At 33.5% G+C, this 15,408-nt stretch overlaps 1 protein-coding gene and 1 non-coding gene across 2 annotated transcripts; both read left to right on the forward strand.

The window, feature by feature from the left end:
* The first annotated feature begins 1,995 nt into the window (after positions 1-1,995).
* Positions 1,996-3,337, forward strand: LOC114260092 (uncharacterized). Its single transcript, XR_014336465.1, has 2 exons — positions 1,996-2,040; positions 3,022-3,337. It is a non-coding gene; the product is annotated as an uncharacterized LOC114260092 (transcript).
* A 7,754-nt stretch (positions 3,338-11,091) lies between these two features.
* On the forward strand, positions 11,092-15,123 carry LOC114260091 (NAC domain-containing protein JA2L). Its single transcript, XM_028200147.2, has 3 exons — positions 11,092-11,618; positions 12,568-12,836; positions 14,220-15,123. The coding sequence occupies exons 1-3, from the start codon at positions 11,438-11,440 to the stop codon at positions 14,763-14,765; spliced, it is 996 nt and encodes a 331-aa protein (XP_028055948.2). The 5' UTR covers positions 11,092-11,437; the 3' UTR covers positions 14,766-15,123.
* Positions 15,124-15,408: the final 285 nt, after the last annotated feature.

Here is a 15,408-nt window from a genome sequence, read left to right on the forward strand (position 1 = left end):
GACATATCTGAGCCATTCCACCATCTTTTTTTCTTTTTCATTCTTTCCACTCAACTTTTTTTTTTATTATTATTTTACTTCCTCTTTTGAAACAAACCCAACTTGCTTTGTCCCCCTTCTTTTCCTTTCTTTTATTTTATTAAAAAAAAAAAAAAAAAAAAAAAAAAAAAAAAAACAACAAAACAGACGAAGCGGACTGCAGACCAAACTCATTTTATTCATCTCGGGGCTCACCCCGATCACCATTTTACATTCAAAAAAAAAAAAAAAAACAAAACAAAAAAAAAAAACAAAACAAAAAAAAAAAAAAAAAAAAAAAAAAAAAAAAAACACAACAACACAAACCACACCCACAGCGGGATTTTTTTTTCTTCTCTACTCTACTGCAGGTCTCTTCTTCTTGCTTTTCTCTTGGGTGTCCCTTCCCGGTGTTGCCTCCATGTTTCCCACTCCACTGGGCATGATCAGTACTCCCTGCTCCTCCACTGCAGCATATGGCGGCCCTCCAAATCGGAACATCACAGTGGCCTTCCGCTTCAGCTCCTTGTTTTCTGCCCTTAGCACGCTCATCTCTGCTCGCGCATCCTTATACATGCGTTGGAGCAGAGCCAGCTGGGAGTTTAACTGCTGCACTTCATTTGTCCTACTCTGTAGCCGGTGCGACAGATTTGTGACCGCCGTCATGGACTCCACACATGCCTTCAACGTATATTGATTGGCCTCCACATCCGACTGCACCGCCATTTTTTGCTCCACAGACCGCATCGGAAAGTTCAGCGGAGCAAACCCAGCAGTGTTTGGTTGAGGTTCACTGGCCACCGCACCAGTTTTCTCTCTTGTTGACTCGTTGAGGTCTGGAAAGAGAGTGAGCAGCCCACGGGACGACGAAGCCATTTTTTCTGGGCACCAGAGTGTTATAGAAAGTGTTACAGATTATCTTCTCAGCAAAACCTTCTCAGCAAACCAAAGAGTTTTTCAGAGGATTTTCGCCAATTGTTTGTCTTCGCCTCTGCCTCAGCTCTGTCTTGGTTAAATAGCCGAGGCAGCCACGCGCATCGCGCGCCTCTTCTCGCCGACCAACTGGCACGCCTTTTCATGGCACGCCTTTTGATGCATTCGGGCACGCCTTTTGATGGCACGCCTTTTGAGGGTGCGGGCACACCTTTTGAGGGCACGACTTTTGAGGGCTCGATATCTACATCCATGTATATCTTTTGGGCAGCCTATATACACACTCATACAGTGTCTTCTACACCGGTCAGCTTTATCAATCCCTTTGTTTCAACCTCAAATAGGTTTCTATCTTCACACCTATTTGAGTTTGAGGGGGGGTTATACACAGTATCATGTTCAAGTCACCTCATGGCGCACTCCCTAAGTCGCCCCCTTGGTGCACCACCACAACTTTCTACAACGGTCCGACATGACCCCGTAAACTGTCTTCTACAACGGTCCGACATGACCCCGTAAACTGTCCTGCTACAACGGTCCGACATGACCCCATAAACTGTCTTTTACATCGGTCCGACATGACCCCGTAAACTGTCCTGCTCCAACGGTCCGACATGACCCCATAAACTGTCTTCTACATCGGTCTGACACGACCACACAGTGTCTTCTACAACGGTCCGACATGACCCCGTAAACTGTCTGCTACAACGGTCCGACATGACCCCGTAAACTGTCTGCTACAACGGTCCGACACGACCATACCGTGTCTCCTATCCTGTTTTTATTTATCAGTTTACTTTCCTGTTTTGTTACTCTCTTCAAACTCAAGTTGGTTAGTTCCTATCCTCCTTGAGTTTGAGGGGGGCTGTTAGTGTGTTAGCTTAGTGTGTTAGCTTTATGTTAGTGGTTTATACTTTATGTATAGTGCAATGTTAGTGCTTTAGATTTTCATCATTACAATTTGTAAATCGTCTCCTATATAAGGAGCCCCTAACCATATGAATACATACAATCTATTCTACCTCTCTATACATTATTCAAACACTCGATATTCTTCAGCATTTACATGGAGAGGAAATTAGAGAGACGGTAATCAATTTTAATTTTTTCAATTTTTTTTTTTAAATATCTGTGTTTTGTTTTGCTCTGTGATTTAGTTCATTGTGTAAATTCAATCAGAAATATTGCTAAATCTACTGTGTTCCCCATTTGATTTTCCTTTTCTTTCTTTTTTAATTTTCATGTTTAAGTGTGTATTGCTGCTCTCTAAGTTTGCATTTTTTTTTTCCCTTTTGGGTTTCAAAGATATTTTTTAATTTATGCTAAAAAATTATCCCCTCGTGTTTTTTCCTAGTCAAATTTTATAGATTTTCATTAATTTTGAGAACCTTTCATGACCTCTTTGGGTTTTCTTGAGTACATTTACATTCTGCTAAATTGCTTACTTAATTTCCAATGAGATCCACTTTCTGTTTAACATAAAGAGGCAAACCCCATTCTGGATTTCTTGTCTGAAACTGTACTCTCTCTCTCTCTCTCTCTCTCTCTCTCTCTCTCTCTCTCTCTAATTTCAATAAAATGTATACTTAATTACTTGTCGGCTAGTTTTGATGTATCACCTTTGCATTTGGTTGAAAATAGGCATATTCATTTTTTAATTTCTTGTCTGAAATTGCATGTTTTGGTTCAATTTGATTATCTATCTCACTACCTGCTGCTTTGTTAGAAAACTGGTAGAGTATATAACTCAACCTATTTACTTATTGATGCTGGGGATTCTATTGTCATTGGTAAATTTTTCTCTCACATGCTTAACTGAGCCAACTTGGCTGAGGAGGTTCAGATAGCTTACAGACTAAGGATTAAGTTGAAGAAAGGCGAGTTTTGCTGACGAGGCATCTGCAACAACTGAATCAGACATTGAGGAGACCCTTAAAAGACTTGTGGTGCAATTGAAAAAATCACTTGAAGAAGTTTTTGATGCTTTCAAGAACCAGACTGTGGATTTATATTGTTATTTGGTCAGTAGTTGTTTTGACTGAAATTGTGTTCTTCTTTTATCCTTTTCAGGATTCGGAATTGTTTAGCCTAGTTGTATGCCAAAGACATAACGCTTGATGATAATTATGAGCTTGATGAGGCTCTGCAGAGAGAGGTACTTTGCTTCAGAAATGGCAAAGGAATTGAGGGAAACAGAAATGGAGGGAAACTGATTTTTCGAACTGCACTTACCGGTCGATCGAAGTTTTTTGATAGCCAAAAATTCACCGTTGGAGAGCTGGATATCAGATAGAGAAATTCCTCAAATTTTTACTCAGATTTAGTAAAATATTTGATACACTGTTGGAGATGCGCTAACGAGGATTGAATGCTTTTTCTTTTGATTGCATTGAGAAATCTAGATGGAATTTCATACCCAGTAGATAGGTAGTAATACATTTGAAATGAAATTTTAAATTTTGAAATAAGACTCATTATAGTATAGGTATTAAATCAGTTAATTAAAAAAGTTTGTAAAATTTATTTATTAGTATTCCGTGTTTGCATCATGGTGAGGGTTCAACTTCTTTCCTTACACTACAACATATAACAGTTTTAGAGATCAAATTTTTTCATCTCTAAAAATATAAATTTTGTTGAAAAAAATATTTAAGAATTAATTTCAGTTGGTGCGAGAATAATCGTTAAAAGGTTGTCTTCAAAAGTTAAGAATTGAGCTTTTAGAGATAAAATTTAAAAAATGCTGCTAATAAATACACTTTTAGGTACAAAATAACTCAAAAGGTTAGTAATTCATCACATCCATCACTAAATGTCTAATTTTGTCGCTAAAAATAAAATAATAACACTTTTGATGATAAAAATATTTTGTTCCTAAAAAGAGATTTTGTCCATAAATTTTTATTTCTAAAATTTTAATTTCTTGTAGTGATGAATGCTGAAACTACCGCCTAAACAATGTGACATAATAATAATAATAATAATAATAATAATAAGAGTGTATCTAATGATTTTCCACTTCAAAGAATATGCTAAAATTATCAAAAAGAATGTCACATAGTAAGAATATTAAGAGAGTATCTAATGATTTTCCACTTCTAAGAATGCTCTAAAAAAAATATAGTAAATACAAATAAGGGCTGATTAGTCTCAATTTTTTTTTGAGAAATTACAGATCAAGTGTGATTTTCAAAATAATTACATACTCATAATAAAGTTTATAACTTTAATAGTTAAAATTTATGAAGTATATCATGAATGAATGCAATTTTTTTTTTTTTCAACCAATACACTGACTGGTTATTTAGGGCCTGTTTGGTAACGTTTACGTTTTCAATTTATATTTGCAAAAATTTTATAAACTCGTTTTTGTTTATTTAAAAAAAAAACATAAACTACAAATGCGTTTGCTTTAGACAAAATATTTTAAAAAATTTAAAATATAAAAAAAAGTGAGAAATGACAAGTGGTGGCGGGTGGTGGGTGGTGACGAGTGGTGGCGGCGAAAGACGGTGGTGAAAAATGATGGCTGGTGGTGGTGGCGGAAGACGGTGGTGGAAAATGGTGGCAGGTGGTGGGTGATGGTGGCAGAAGACAGTGGTGGAAAATGGTGGCAATTGGCGGGTGGGTGGGTGGTGGTGGCGGAAGACGGTGGTGGAAAGTGGTGGCAAGTGGCAGGTGGTGGTAAGCGGGCGGGTGGGTGACAGTAGCGGGTGGTGGGTGAGTAGGTGACAGTGGCGGGTGGTGGCGGGTGGTGGTGGTGGTGGTGGCGGTTGGTGGCGGTTGGTGGCGGGTGGTGGGTGGTGGTGGTGGCAGGTGGGTGGTGGGTGGTGGTGGTGGGTGGGTGGCTGGTGGTGGTGGTGGTAGGTGGGTGGTGGGTGGTGGTGGTGGGTGGGTAGCGGGTGGTGGGTGGTGGTGGTGGTAGGTGGGTGGTGGGTGGTGGTGGTGGGTGGGTGGCGGGTGGTGGGTGGTGGTGGTGGTGGTGGCAGGTGGATGGTGGGTGGTGGTGGCGGGTGAGTGGCGAGTGATGGTGATGGTGGTGGTGGATGGTGGTGGTGGATGGGTGGTGGGTGATGTGGTGGTGGTGGCGGCGGCGGGTGGGTGATAGGTGGGTGGTAGGTGGTAATGGTGGTGGTGGTGATGGCAGTGGGTGGTGGGTGGTGGTGGTGGTGGCGGCGGGTGGTGGTGGCTGGTGAGTGGCGGGTGATGGTGATGGTGGTGGTGGTGGTGGTGGGTGGGTGGTGGGTGATGGTGGTGGTGGTAGTGACGGCGGGTAGGTGGCAGGTGGGTGGTGGGTGGTAATGGTGGTGGTGGTGATGGCAGTGGGTGGTGGTGGTGGTGGTGGCGGGTGGTGAGTGGTGGTGGCGGATGGGTGGTGAGTGATAGTGGTGGTGGTGGTGGTGGTGGTGGCGACGGCAGGTGGGTGGTAATGGTAGTGGTAGTGGTGGCAGTGGTTGGTAGGTGGTGGGTGGCGGGTGGGTGGTGGTGGCGGGGGGTGGGTGGTGGTAGCGGGTGGGTGGTGGTGGTGGTGGTGGTGGTGGTGGCAGGGGGTGAGTGGTGGTGGCGAGTGGATGGTGGTGGCGGGCGGTAGTGGTAGGTGGGTGGTGAGTGGTGGTGGTGGGGGGTGGGTGGTGGTGGTGGAAGACAGTGGTGGAAAATAGTGACAGGTGGTGGCTAATGTTGGGTGGTAAAAAAAAAGAAAATTTAAAAACTCAAAACGGAAACACATTTTTTGAGTTTACATTTTTTGGTAAAATTTATAAACTGAAACTACTGATTTATAAATCAAAAATTTACCAAGCAAGTTTTTATTTAAATTTTTTAAATTTTTATAAATATATACTAAAAGTATAAGTGTTACCAAACACCACCTTAGCAATTATGGTTTTTAGGGGTATCTAATTAACCAACGTGTTAAACAGTTAAAAGCACAACTCATTATAAGGTTGACAGTGACTCTTCCATTCAAATTATGATAGTCAAGTCCTGCTTTTTGCAATTGTCAAATTAGATGAAAATTTTGGAGACAATTCACACTAATTTCACCACTAATTATAATTACAAGGTTTGATTTATAATCTCATTACGTTGTCCTGTTATTTGTAACAATGGAGGGAGGCCTAGCATACATGTAGTCACCTAAACCCAATAAGTCCAATTAAAAAGAAGAAAATTCACTTAAATAAATTAAAATTTTAGATACAAAAATTTAGAGATAAAGTTACGTTTTAAGGACAAAATATTTTAATTGTTAAAAATGTCATTGTTGTTTTTTAGTGACAAAATTAGATTTTTAGTAACGAATTATTATCTTTCTAAGATCAAAATTTTCATTTTAAAAAGTAAATTTTTTTTACAAGAAATTGTTGTCCCTATATGTGCATTTGTTAAAGATTTTTTAAATTTTTATATACTGTAATAATTATTATATGCCATTAATTTTTTCTTTTTTTGTCGGTGTATAACCATGATATTATTTGCCATTATTATTTTTAGACGATGAGTCAATTATTAATACCTACATCAACAAAAAAAAAATGGTACAATCTGAAAAGAACAGTGTTTCATGTCTCAAATCTCAAATGGGGTAGGCTAGCTAGTGGGTTTGGCATAAATAAGAATGTGAACTGTCAAATGAGAAAAGAAATAAAAACAAAATACACAAAAGAGATATTCTAAAATTAGGTGAATATTTTCATAAATATCTGAAATTCGATGGATTTGGACTGGGCAAACCAATTGACTCCATGTTTAAATTATTGTACCTTTTTTTTTTTTTTTTTTTTGAGCTGGATTTAAATTATTGTACTTGAAATCACTTTATGCGTCCTATGGTCTAAGTTGTATTTCATGATTTAGGGTTGGTTTGGGAAGTGGGTTAGTTTTTTGGCTTTTTAATTTTTTTGACTATTTTAATCTGGGTTAAAAAGTTTGGTTTGGGAAGGACTTTTTGACTTTTTAACTTTTTTGACTTTTTTTGTGAGAGAAGAGTGTAATAATTATGGGTTGAATGTGATATTTTATTTTTTATGAGTAAAATAACCTATTTTATTTTTTGTGACTAAAATAACTAAAAAAGTCCCTAACCTAACTTGTCAAACGGGGGCTTAATTGCCTTGGAATCATTTAGAAAAAGTGATCTAAAAGATAACATAAAAAGAACTCACCATTTGATGTAGGCCTTTCATTTCAAAGGCAATAAAAAAGTACCCCCAAAAAAATTAATAATAAAGTTTGTGAATCTAAAAGCCACTATAAATTATTTTTTATTTAAAAAAAAGGTAAAAAGCTAGTTAGATTAATATCTGTCAATGGTGGCAAAAGAATTTTAAGCTAAGTCCCTCCAAAATGATTATGACTTTAATCCTAAAACAATTTAGTTATTTTAAACAATTTGTTAGAGAAGTAAAATAAGGAATGTCTTTTTGTATGCTATCAAATTAATAATACCATAGTAATAAAAAAAAAAATTATTTTACTAGTTTAAATGGGTTTAATATATAAAATTTCGTAAATGCCACTAGTATATAGCTGAATGTTTGCAAAAAAAATGGACAAGGGAAAAAACTTATATAGTTTGGCTGATTGATATAGGGCAAAGGGGCAAAAAAGTCTTTCAAATATTAATCCCATTGAACTCCTTTTCCAATCCCATATCTCACCCAGCCAAGCTAATTTGACTGTCAAATGGGTTGCTAAATCGATTGAAATATCAATTCGATTGTTCATTTCACAATCAAACAAATCATGAGTGAGGCACACCTCAACTCTAGTGTTACTTTTTATTCTTTCATTAATTAAAATGGTATATTTTTTTATTTTACTTAGCTCAACGTTACTTTTTATTCTTTCATTAATTAAAATGGTATATTTTTTTATTTTACTTAGCTCAACGTTACTTTTTATTTTACATATTTATTCAAATAAATTAGTTTCAAAAACTTCTCAACACTCTCTAAATGAACATGACTTGCAAAAATCTAGTTAAAATAACTATTATACTTATTAACTCGTTAAAGTGAATAAAATACTATAAAATTAATTATAATAGCTAATTAATTTTTTTTTAAAGAGTTTCTTGAAGATATTTTTCAATAGCCATATCCCAAAGCTATGGAATATAATTTTTAATTAATTTTTTTTTTCTTTTTGGAGGTGGGAATGGTATTTGTAATTGTCAAAAACTCGTCTACACAGTTGTAAAGATTAATGATGCATAACTTTAATTTAAGAGCTCTAAATAGAGTTCTAGTGAGGTAAAAGAGAGAGAGAGAGAGCAGAGAGAGATAGAGAGACGAGTGTAGAGTCCAACCTTCACATGAATATTCTTCATATTATTAGAATTGTATTAGAATTCTTAAATTAGAACTCTCAAATATTATTGTGTTGTGAAAAAAAAAAAAAAAACATTCGATATGGCCATTCTGACCCACCAAACCAAACATTTCAACATCCCATCCCAAATTCGTCTCTCTCAACTCACAGGGTTCCACGTTCACAAAATTACAAAAGAAGCCCAATACAAAAGAGGCCCCAATCAAAGAATAAATAAAGAAGTTTTGGGGAGGACCATCTACTTGACCGCGTAGCATTCTATGGGTAAAAACAATGTAAAACACTTCAGAAAAACACGAAAAGCAAGTGCAAAAGATTAGAATATAATAATACTAAAAAAGCGGTAACGTGTCAACGCATGGTTCCGCCGTCATCTTTTTGTTGCTTTATTTACCTCTCGCCATCTCTTTTTTTTTTTTTTTTTTTTTTTTTTTTTTTTTTAGGACAAATTATATATACCTCTCCGAGTTTGACTAAATTACAAATATCTTTTGAGGTTTGAGAAATTATAAATTTTTCTCTCAATGCTATATTTACATAACAAATTATAAGATAATTTGTTATGAAATTTAAATCTTAAAGAGCAAATTATTAAGAAAATACAAACCTTTGGAGGCGGGATGTAATTTTTAAAATCTCAAAAAAGTATTTATAATTTAACAAAACCTCAAGGGAGATATATGTAATTTACCATTCTTTTTAAATATTCGCCAACTACGACCGCTTCTCCTGAGAGCAGTCCACATATATGAACAATGCTACAGACTCCCAGTGACGTGGCGCGGCCTCATTGGCTGAGAACAAAAAAAACAAAAGAAAAACAATTTTTTTTCCGCCCAATCAGGGCCCTACACACACGACTCCCAGCACCGCCACTGGGGTTCGGAGGCATTTTCCCACATATATATACAGTTAAAGGGGCATTTTTTTATTAAAAAAATAATAATTAAATAAGTCTGCTAGTTACTAGTATCAAGATTCAAGTGTTAATTTGACTGAAACATAATTAGAAGATACATAAAGAAAATGATATAATAAAGTTATATATTAATTGTCCAATTTTTTTACCAATTCCGCAAAATTGTTTGCCTCGCAATGACAATACTTAATCTTGTTTTTCACTTAATTTTTTCACAAAGAATATATAGTCAACAATGATATTTTGATTTTGTGAATAATGATATTTTTACTATTCAAAAGGTTTGCAATCAGTCTATCATCTACTTTTAGTTCAATGTTTTTAAAATTAAGGTTAAGAGTTATGTTTAAATTAGGGTGGTGTAAAATACCATTCAATCTGTTACAATCGCACTGATCCATATCAATTTGGACTGCTCTAATCGCTGACCGCAGTTTAAACTTTAAAATTTATAATCTGTCAACCAAACTGTTCCTACATATATATTTTTTAACTTCTAATGAAATATCAACGTAAAAATGAGTGTCAGAGAAATTTAAGATATAAAATTTATTACAAATTAATGGTTATATAGATGAAACATATCATGTAAAATTACTTTGTGTTATATATCTAAAAAATATTATACAAATTAGTGTTATATATTATGCAAATGTATGATAATTAGTTAGAATATTCTTCAATTCGCTAAAATCCGTCCAAATCACAATTTGTCAATCTGTTAATCCAGTAACCTGTTGTTCGATTTGTAATTTTACTCTTAAACAGTCCGAACGGCACAACGCATACCTCTAGTTCAAATGGTTTCATAAATTCTAAGAGATAGCTTATTATTCAATAAGGCCTCGTTTGGGAACAGACTAATTTAGTAACTTTTTAGCTATTTGGCTAAAATATGAGGTAAAAAAAACTAGTATATTTAGGATGACTTTTTGACTTTTTACGAAAAGATGTGCAAAAAGTAGAGAGAAAAGAGAATCTTTGACTTTTTTGTATGAGTTCTTGACTTTTTGACTAATTTAATAACTTTTTGACTTTTAACTTAAAAAGAAAGTTGCTAAACAAGGCCTAAATCACATGATGGAATTCTACATAGTCAAATATTCTAAAGAAAAATGTTTAAGACCACTAATTTAAGAGCACTAGGAGAGCACTAATTGGTAGGTTCCATTTATTGATGTGATGTTTTGGTCTTAAGTTTTTTTTTTTTTTTTTTTTTTTTTTTTTTTTAAATTTTCACATCATTAGTGATCAATTAGTACTCCCAAATTAGTGGGATGAATCATTGTTATATTCTAAACCCTTGAGATTTGGAACCTTAGAATTAGTCAATATGACCTAGCTGACCCAAATATTCAATTATCTAAAATAATAATAATAATAATAATAATAATAATAATAATAATAATAATAACAATAACAAATTATTAGGAATGCTTTGCCAATATGTCTGTGAAAGCTTGTGGTTCCTGATCAAGCCACAACCATTAGCCCAAATGACTTAAGATGGAAGCAATTCAATCTATTCAAATAAATGACTCATTTTAGAGAAATAAAGATACGGTCATAATAAACTATTAAAATATAAATTAAATTTTATTGAAAATACTTTTAAAATTTTATTTATTTTTGATAGTTTTTAATCTTGTAAATCCACTCTATACAGACTAAAAATCAACATATTTTAATACAAAATAGTAATAATAATAATAATAATAATAATAATAATAATGAATAAAAAAATTAACTTACAAAAATACTAGCACTAGCACAAAAGCTGCCAAAAGAATCGATATGATAACGTCGCCCGTTTGATAGCATTGAAGCTCTTTATACGTGGCACATTTTTAGCGGTGATAAACTAGAAGGTCCCACTTCTCAACAGTAAGGCGACGAGGAACACACTTATCTATCCGTGAAGAAAAATAATCACGTAGGTTTATCCCATATTCTATCTGATATGTGTTTATAATTCTATTGATTATATATTTATATTTTTTGTATGTATTATATAAAATAAAAAATAAAATTAAAAAACACACAATCTAATTAAATTTTTTAAAATACAGGATAATTTCTCCTCCGTCACACCTCGCGTGTATAAATAACCTCTCTTCCTCTCTACAATTAAAAAACCCAAAAATAGAAATTTTAGAAAATTCGCAATTCTCTCTTTTCTTTGAATTCCCTCTCAAAATCTTTCACTTTCTCTCTCTAGAAATCGTAGTGAAAATGGGAGTTTCCGATACGAACCCGCTTACCCAGCTGAGTTTGCCGCCGGGTTTCCGGTTTTACCCGACGGACGAAGAGCTTCTGGTTCAGTACTTATGCCGAAAAGTCGCTGGGCACCACTTCTCTCTTCAGATCATTGCAGATATCGATTTGTATAAGTTCGACCCGTGGGTTTTGCCCAGTAAGATTCTCATCCTATACCATTCAAAATTGTTTTCAATGTTTTTTTTATTATTATTTTTATTTAAATCTTTAGATTATCCCGAATAGTTATTGGGTATATTCTTCACACAATTACTCCTATTTAATTATCGAAACTACACTGCAAAAGTAATTTTTCGTAAATTTTCTAATTCCGACATTTGTGGTATGCCCCGGACACCCACACCTTTTAAATCAATTTTTTTTTTTTAAATAGTTAATTTCGGTTTTGCATCTAAAAAATTATTTTTTTTATATCTAAATGATTAATTTCATCCATTTATTTTTTTTAAATTCTTATTTTAATTCATGTTATCTATTTACATAATATTGTTGAAATCAATAACGGTTAAAAACCTTAATTTAATGATCAAAAATTTATTTCAAATTTTAAATTATTTAAACTATAATTTTTTCAAAATAGTAAATAAAATGAGTGCTTAAGGGCATGTTTGATTGGGTGGATTAGAGCATGAGATTGGAATTATTCATCCGTGAACCCAATTATCCTATGTTTGTTTTAACATTTTGCGTTAGGATAATTAATCCAATAAATTTGTAGGATTATTAGTAATTAGGTAGGGGTGGGATTATTAATCCAATGGATATTAATCCAATTGGATAGTGAATACCACACTAATTTAATAGGATTATTAATACTTCACTATTAGTTTTGTGAATCAAACATGACCTAAGAGTATAATTAAGTTGTTTAAATTTAAAATGACATTTTTATCCAACTAATTATGTTTCATCGATTATTGATTTATAAAATTTTCTCCAATTAGATTGCATATACTCAAATCAAAAATTTTATAGACAATTTGATGAAATTGAAAATTTAGATAGGAAAAATTGTGAGAATTTAATAGATAAAATAATTTTTTTTCAATTGTTTTGAATATGGGTTTTGGTGGTTGGGTTTGTAGGTAAGGCCATGTTTGGAGAGAAAGAATGGTACTTTTTCAGTCCCAGAGATAGGAAGTACCCAAACGGGTCGAGGCCAAATCGGGTAGCCGGGTCGGGGTATTGGAAGGCTACTGGAACTGATAAGGTGATAACTACAGAGGGACGAAGGGTTGGAATCAAGAAAGCTCTGGTTTTCTATGTGGGTAAAGCTCCCAAAGGAACAAAGTCGAATTGGATCATGCATGAGTATAGACTCTATGAGCAAACAGCCAAACATGGAAGCAAAAAGGTAAGAGTATGTAGATTATTTTAATGTAGTTTCTTAGATTTGAACATAAGATTCACAAGTCCAATCATTCGATCTTGTGGAGAAAAAAATAATAATAATGGTATAAAAATAGCTCCCAACAAGGGATTACGGGGTTTCGAACCCAAGCGAAATTTATCGCTGAAATTTTGATAAACCAGAATTTTTGAGATAAAATTTATTAATTAGTTAATTACATTGGTAATGTTTAATCATGTTATTTATTAAATTTTACTTCTCAATTTTTTAATTTTTTACTTTAGTGTGCGATATTGTTGCTATCTGTGCTGTTCCAAAACAATAACGAGAAGATGAATATTTTTGAAACTTAAATGGGTGGTTTGGGGTTTGTTTTCGTTTTTGTTTTTTGAATTAGTTTGTGATCTGTTTATTTAATAATTTTTTAATTTTTTTTTATAAAAATATGTTAAAAAAATAGAAAGATGATAGATAAGTAAATAAGTTACCTATTTAAAATGAAAATAATAGTTATATACAAATATACAATTTATATTGAATTTTGATCTAGAATGATGTAGGAGCCTTTGAAACCTACTATTATTTTAAAAATAAAGATTCGTAAATATGATTTATACTTGGGAAACACCACGGTGTACATCTGTATACCATATATACTTTGTAATTAAAATGCAAAATTATATAATTTTAATTTTTTGAGTTATAGTTAAAAAATGTCATGATTAAATGTAACATGAGTCGTAGTTAAAAAACTCTCGAGCCATAATTAAAATGATATCATAACTAAAGAAGAAAATTGATCGTAACTAAAGAAAAAAAATAACATAAGTACGGTATATATGGTACATCATTTTTAAAGAGGTGAATATTAAAATTTCCTTTATGCTTTTTAAATTAATATTGTCATATTATTTTGGTACAAAATATTGTATAGCTTTTTTTGCATTTTAAGATTATTTTTCAAATCAAATCCACAAATGGTCCTATGCATTTTATTAGCTTTAATGTCTAAAGTATTGAGTCTTATTTCATTTTGATTTTAAAAATGAAAAATTCTATTATATACCTCCCTTGAAAGTGGTGTATCATATATACTTTTAATTATTTATTTTTCTTGTTTAGTTATGATATTATTTTGATTATGTTTTATATAATATTTAGTTATGATTCAAAAAATATAAAATTATATCATTTTTTTTAATTATAAGATACGTATATTACACACTTTTTAAATAGGGTATATCATAATTTTTCCTTTAAAAATACATACGTTATGCTATTTTAGTCTATAATATTTTAATTTTGTTATTTTGCAAAATTTTGAAATATTCTTTCTTCCATGATTAATTTTGAGTAGTGTTTTTTTTTTTTTTTTTGGTATCACAGTTAGATGATTGGGTCCTGTGTCGGATCTACAAGAAGAACTCGAGCGCCCAAAAACCCATTTTCGATGATCCAACCAAAGAACAGAGCCACGGTTCCTCCTCCTCCGCTTCCTCTCAATTCGACGATATGTTAACAGACTCATCATTACCAGAAATCAATCACCACTTCTTCACATTACCCAAACCCAACTCCTTCATACCCACCCGACCCGACGACAAAATCAACATTCAGAGCCTCTCTTCGGCCAATTTCGACTGGGCAACTCTCGCCGGACCCACCACCACCTTGCCGGAATTAGTTCCAGGAAACCAATCTCCGGCGAAAATTATGAATACCCACAACAATACCTATAATGACGTGTGTGTCCCTTCCTTTGGGAGCTCTGTAGATGAAGAGGTTCAGAGCGGACGCGGAACTCAGCGAGTTGAGAACTCGGGGTTATTTCAGCAGAGCTCGAATGGGTTCGCTCAGGATTTTGCTAACTCGGTCGACCCGTCTGGAATTCGGTACCCGTTTCAGCCTGGACTGTTTGGGTTTCGGCAGTGAAAGAATGGAGGGCATTTGTGTAGATTTATGGAATTCTTTGGGCTAACATTTTGGCTTTGGAGAGGTGGGTGTGGAGAGGAATTTAGTGGATGCTTTTAAAAAGATTGGGCTGTAGCCTGTATTTCATTATGAATTTGAAAAGAAAAATAAAAAAGTTGAGATAAATGTGAATGAAATGTAAATTAATTTTTTTTCTTTTCAAATTTATGATCCAAATATAACGTTATGAAAAGGGTGTTAGAGATTTGTTACGGGTTGAAGTTTAATTCATTTTGTACTAAGTAGGGTACATATTAAGTTATAATTAAGAGTAAATTTATCTCGATGGAAATAAAATAGTTGGTGATATTTAATTTAATTTGAGTTGAAATTGTTGTCTTTTTAGATGAATTTATTGATAATTTGATGAAATTGAGATGCAATGAACATTGTCTGATAAAGTCTTTTTAGATGAATTTATTAATAATTTGATAAAATTGAGATGCAATGAACATTGTGTGATAAAAGTGAACTGAGATTATCGATTGTTGATGAATTTATATGAAATTTTTGCATAAAATTCTTTATTTAAAACAAATAATTTTTTTTGAAAAATGTAAGTGCAAAAAAAATTACTAATAATTTTTATTTAAATTCGTTTTAA

Source organism: Camellia sinensis, chromosome 7 (genome assembly GCF_055761805.1).
Source record: "Camellia sinensis isolate YWXY chromosome 7, ASM5576180v1, whole genome shotgun sequence".
NCBI lineage: Eukaryota > Viridiplantae > Streptophyta > Magnoliopsida > Ericales > Theaceae > Camellia > Camellia sinensis.

Coding starts and splice junctions, on each gene's coding strand:
- LOC114260091 (XM_028200147.2), top strand. CDS start 11,438: ATGGGAGTTTCCGATACGAACCCGCTTACCCAGCTGAGTTTGCCGCCG. Junction 11,619..12,567: donor CGACCCGTGGGTTTTGCCCA/GTAAGATTCTCA, acceptor TTGGGTTTGTAG/GTAAGGCCATGTTTGGAGAG. Junction 12,837..14,219: donor CCAAACATGGAAGCAAAAAG/GTAAGAGTATGT, acceptor TTGGTATCACAG/TTAGATGATTGGGTCCTGTG.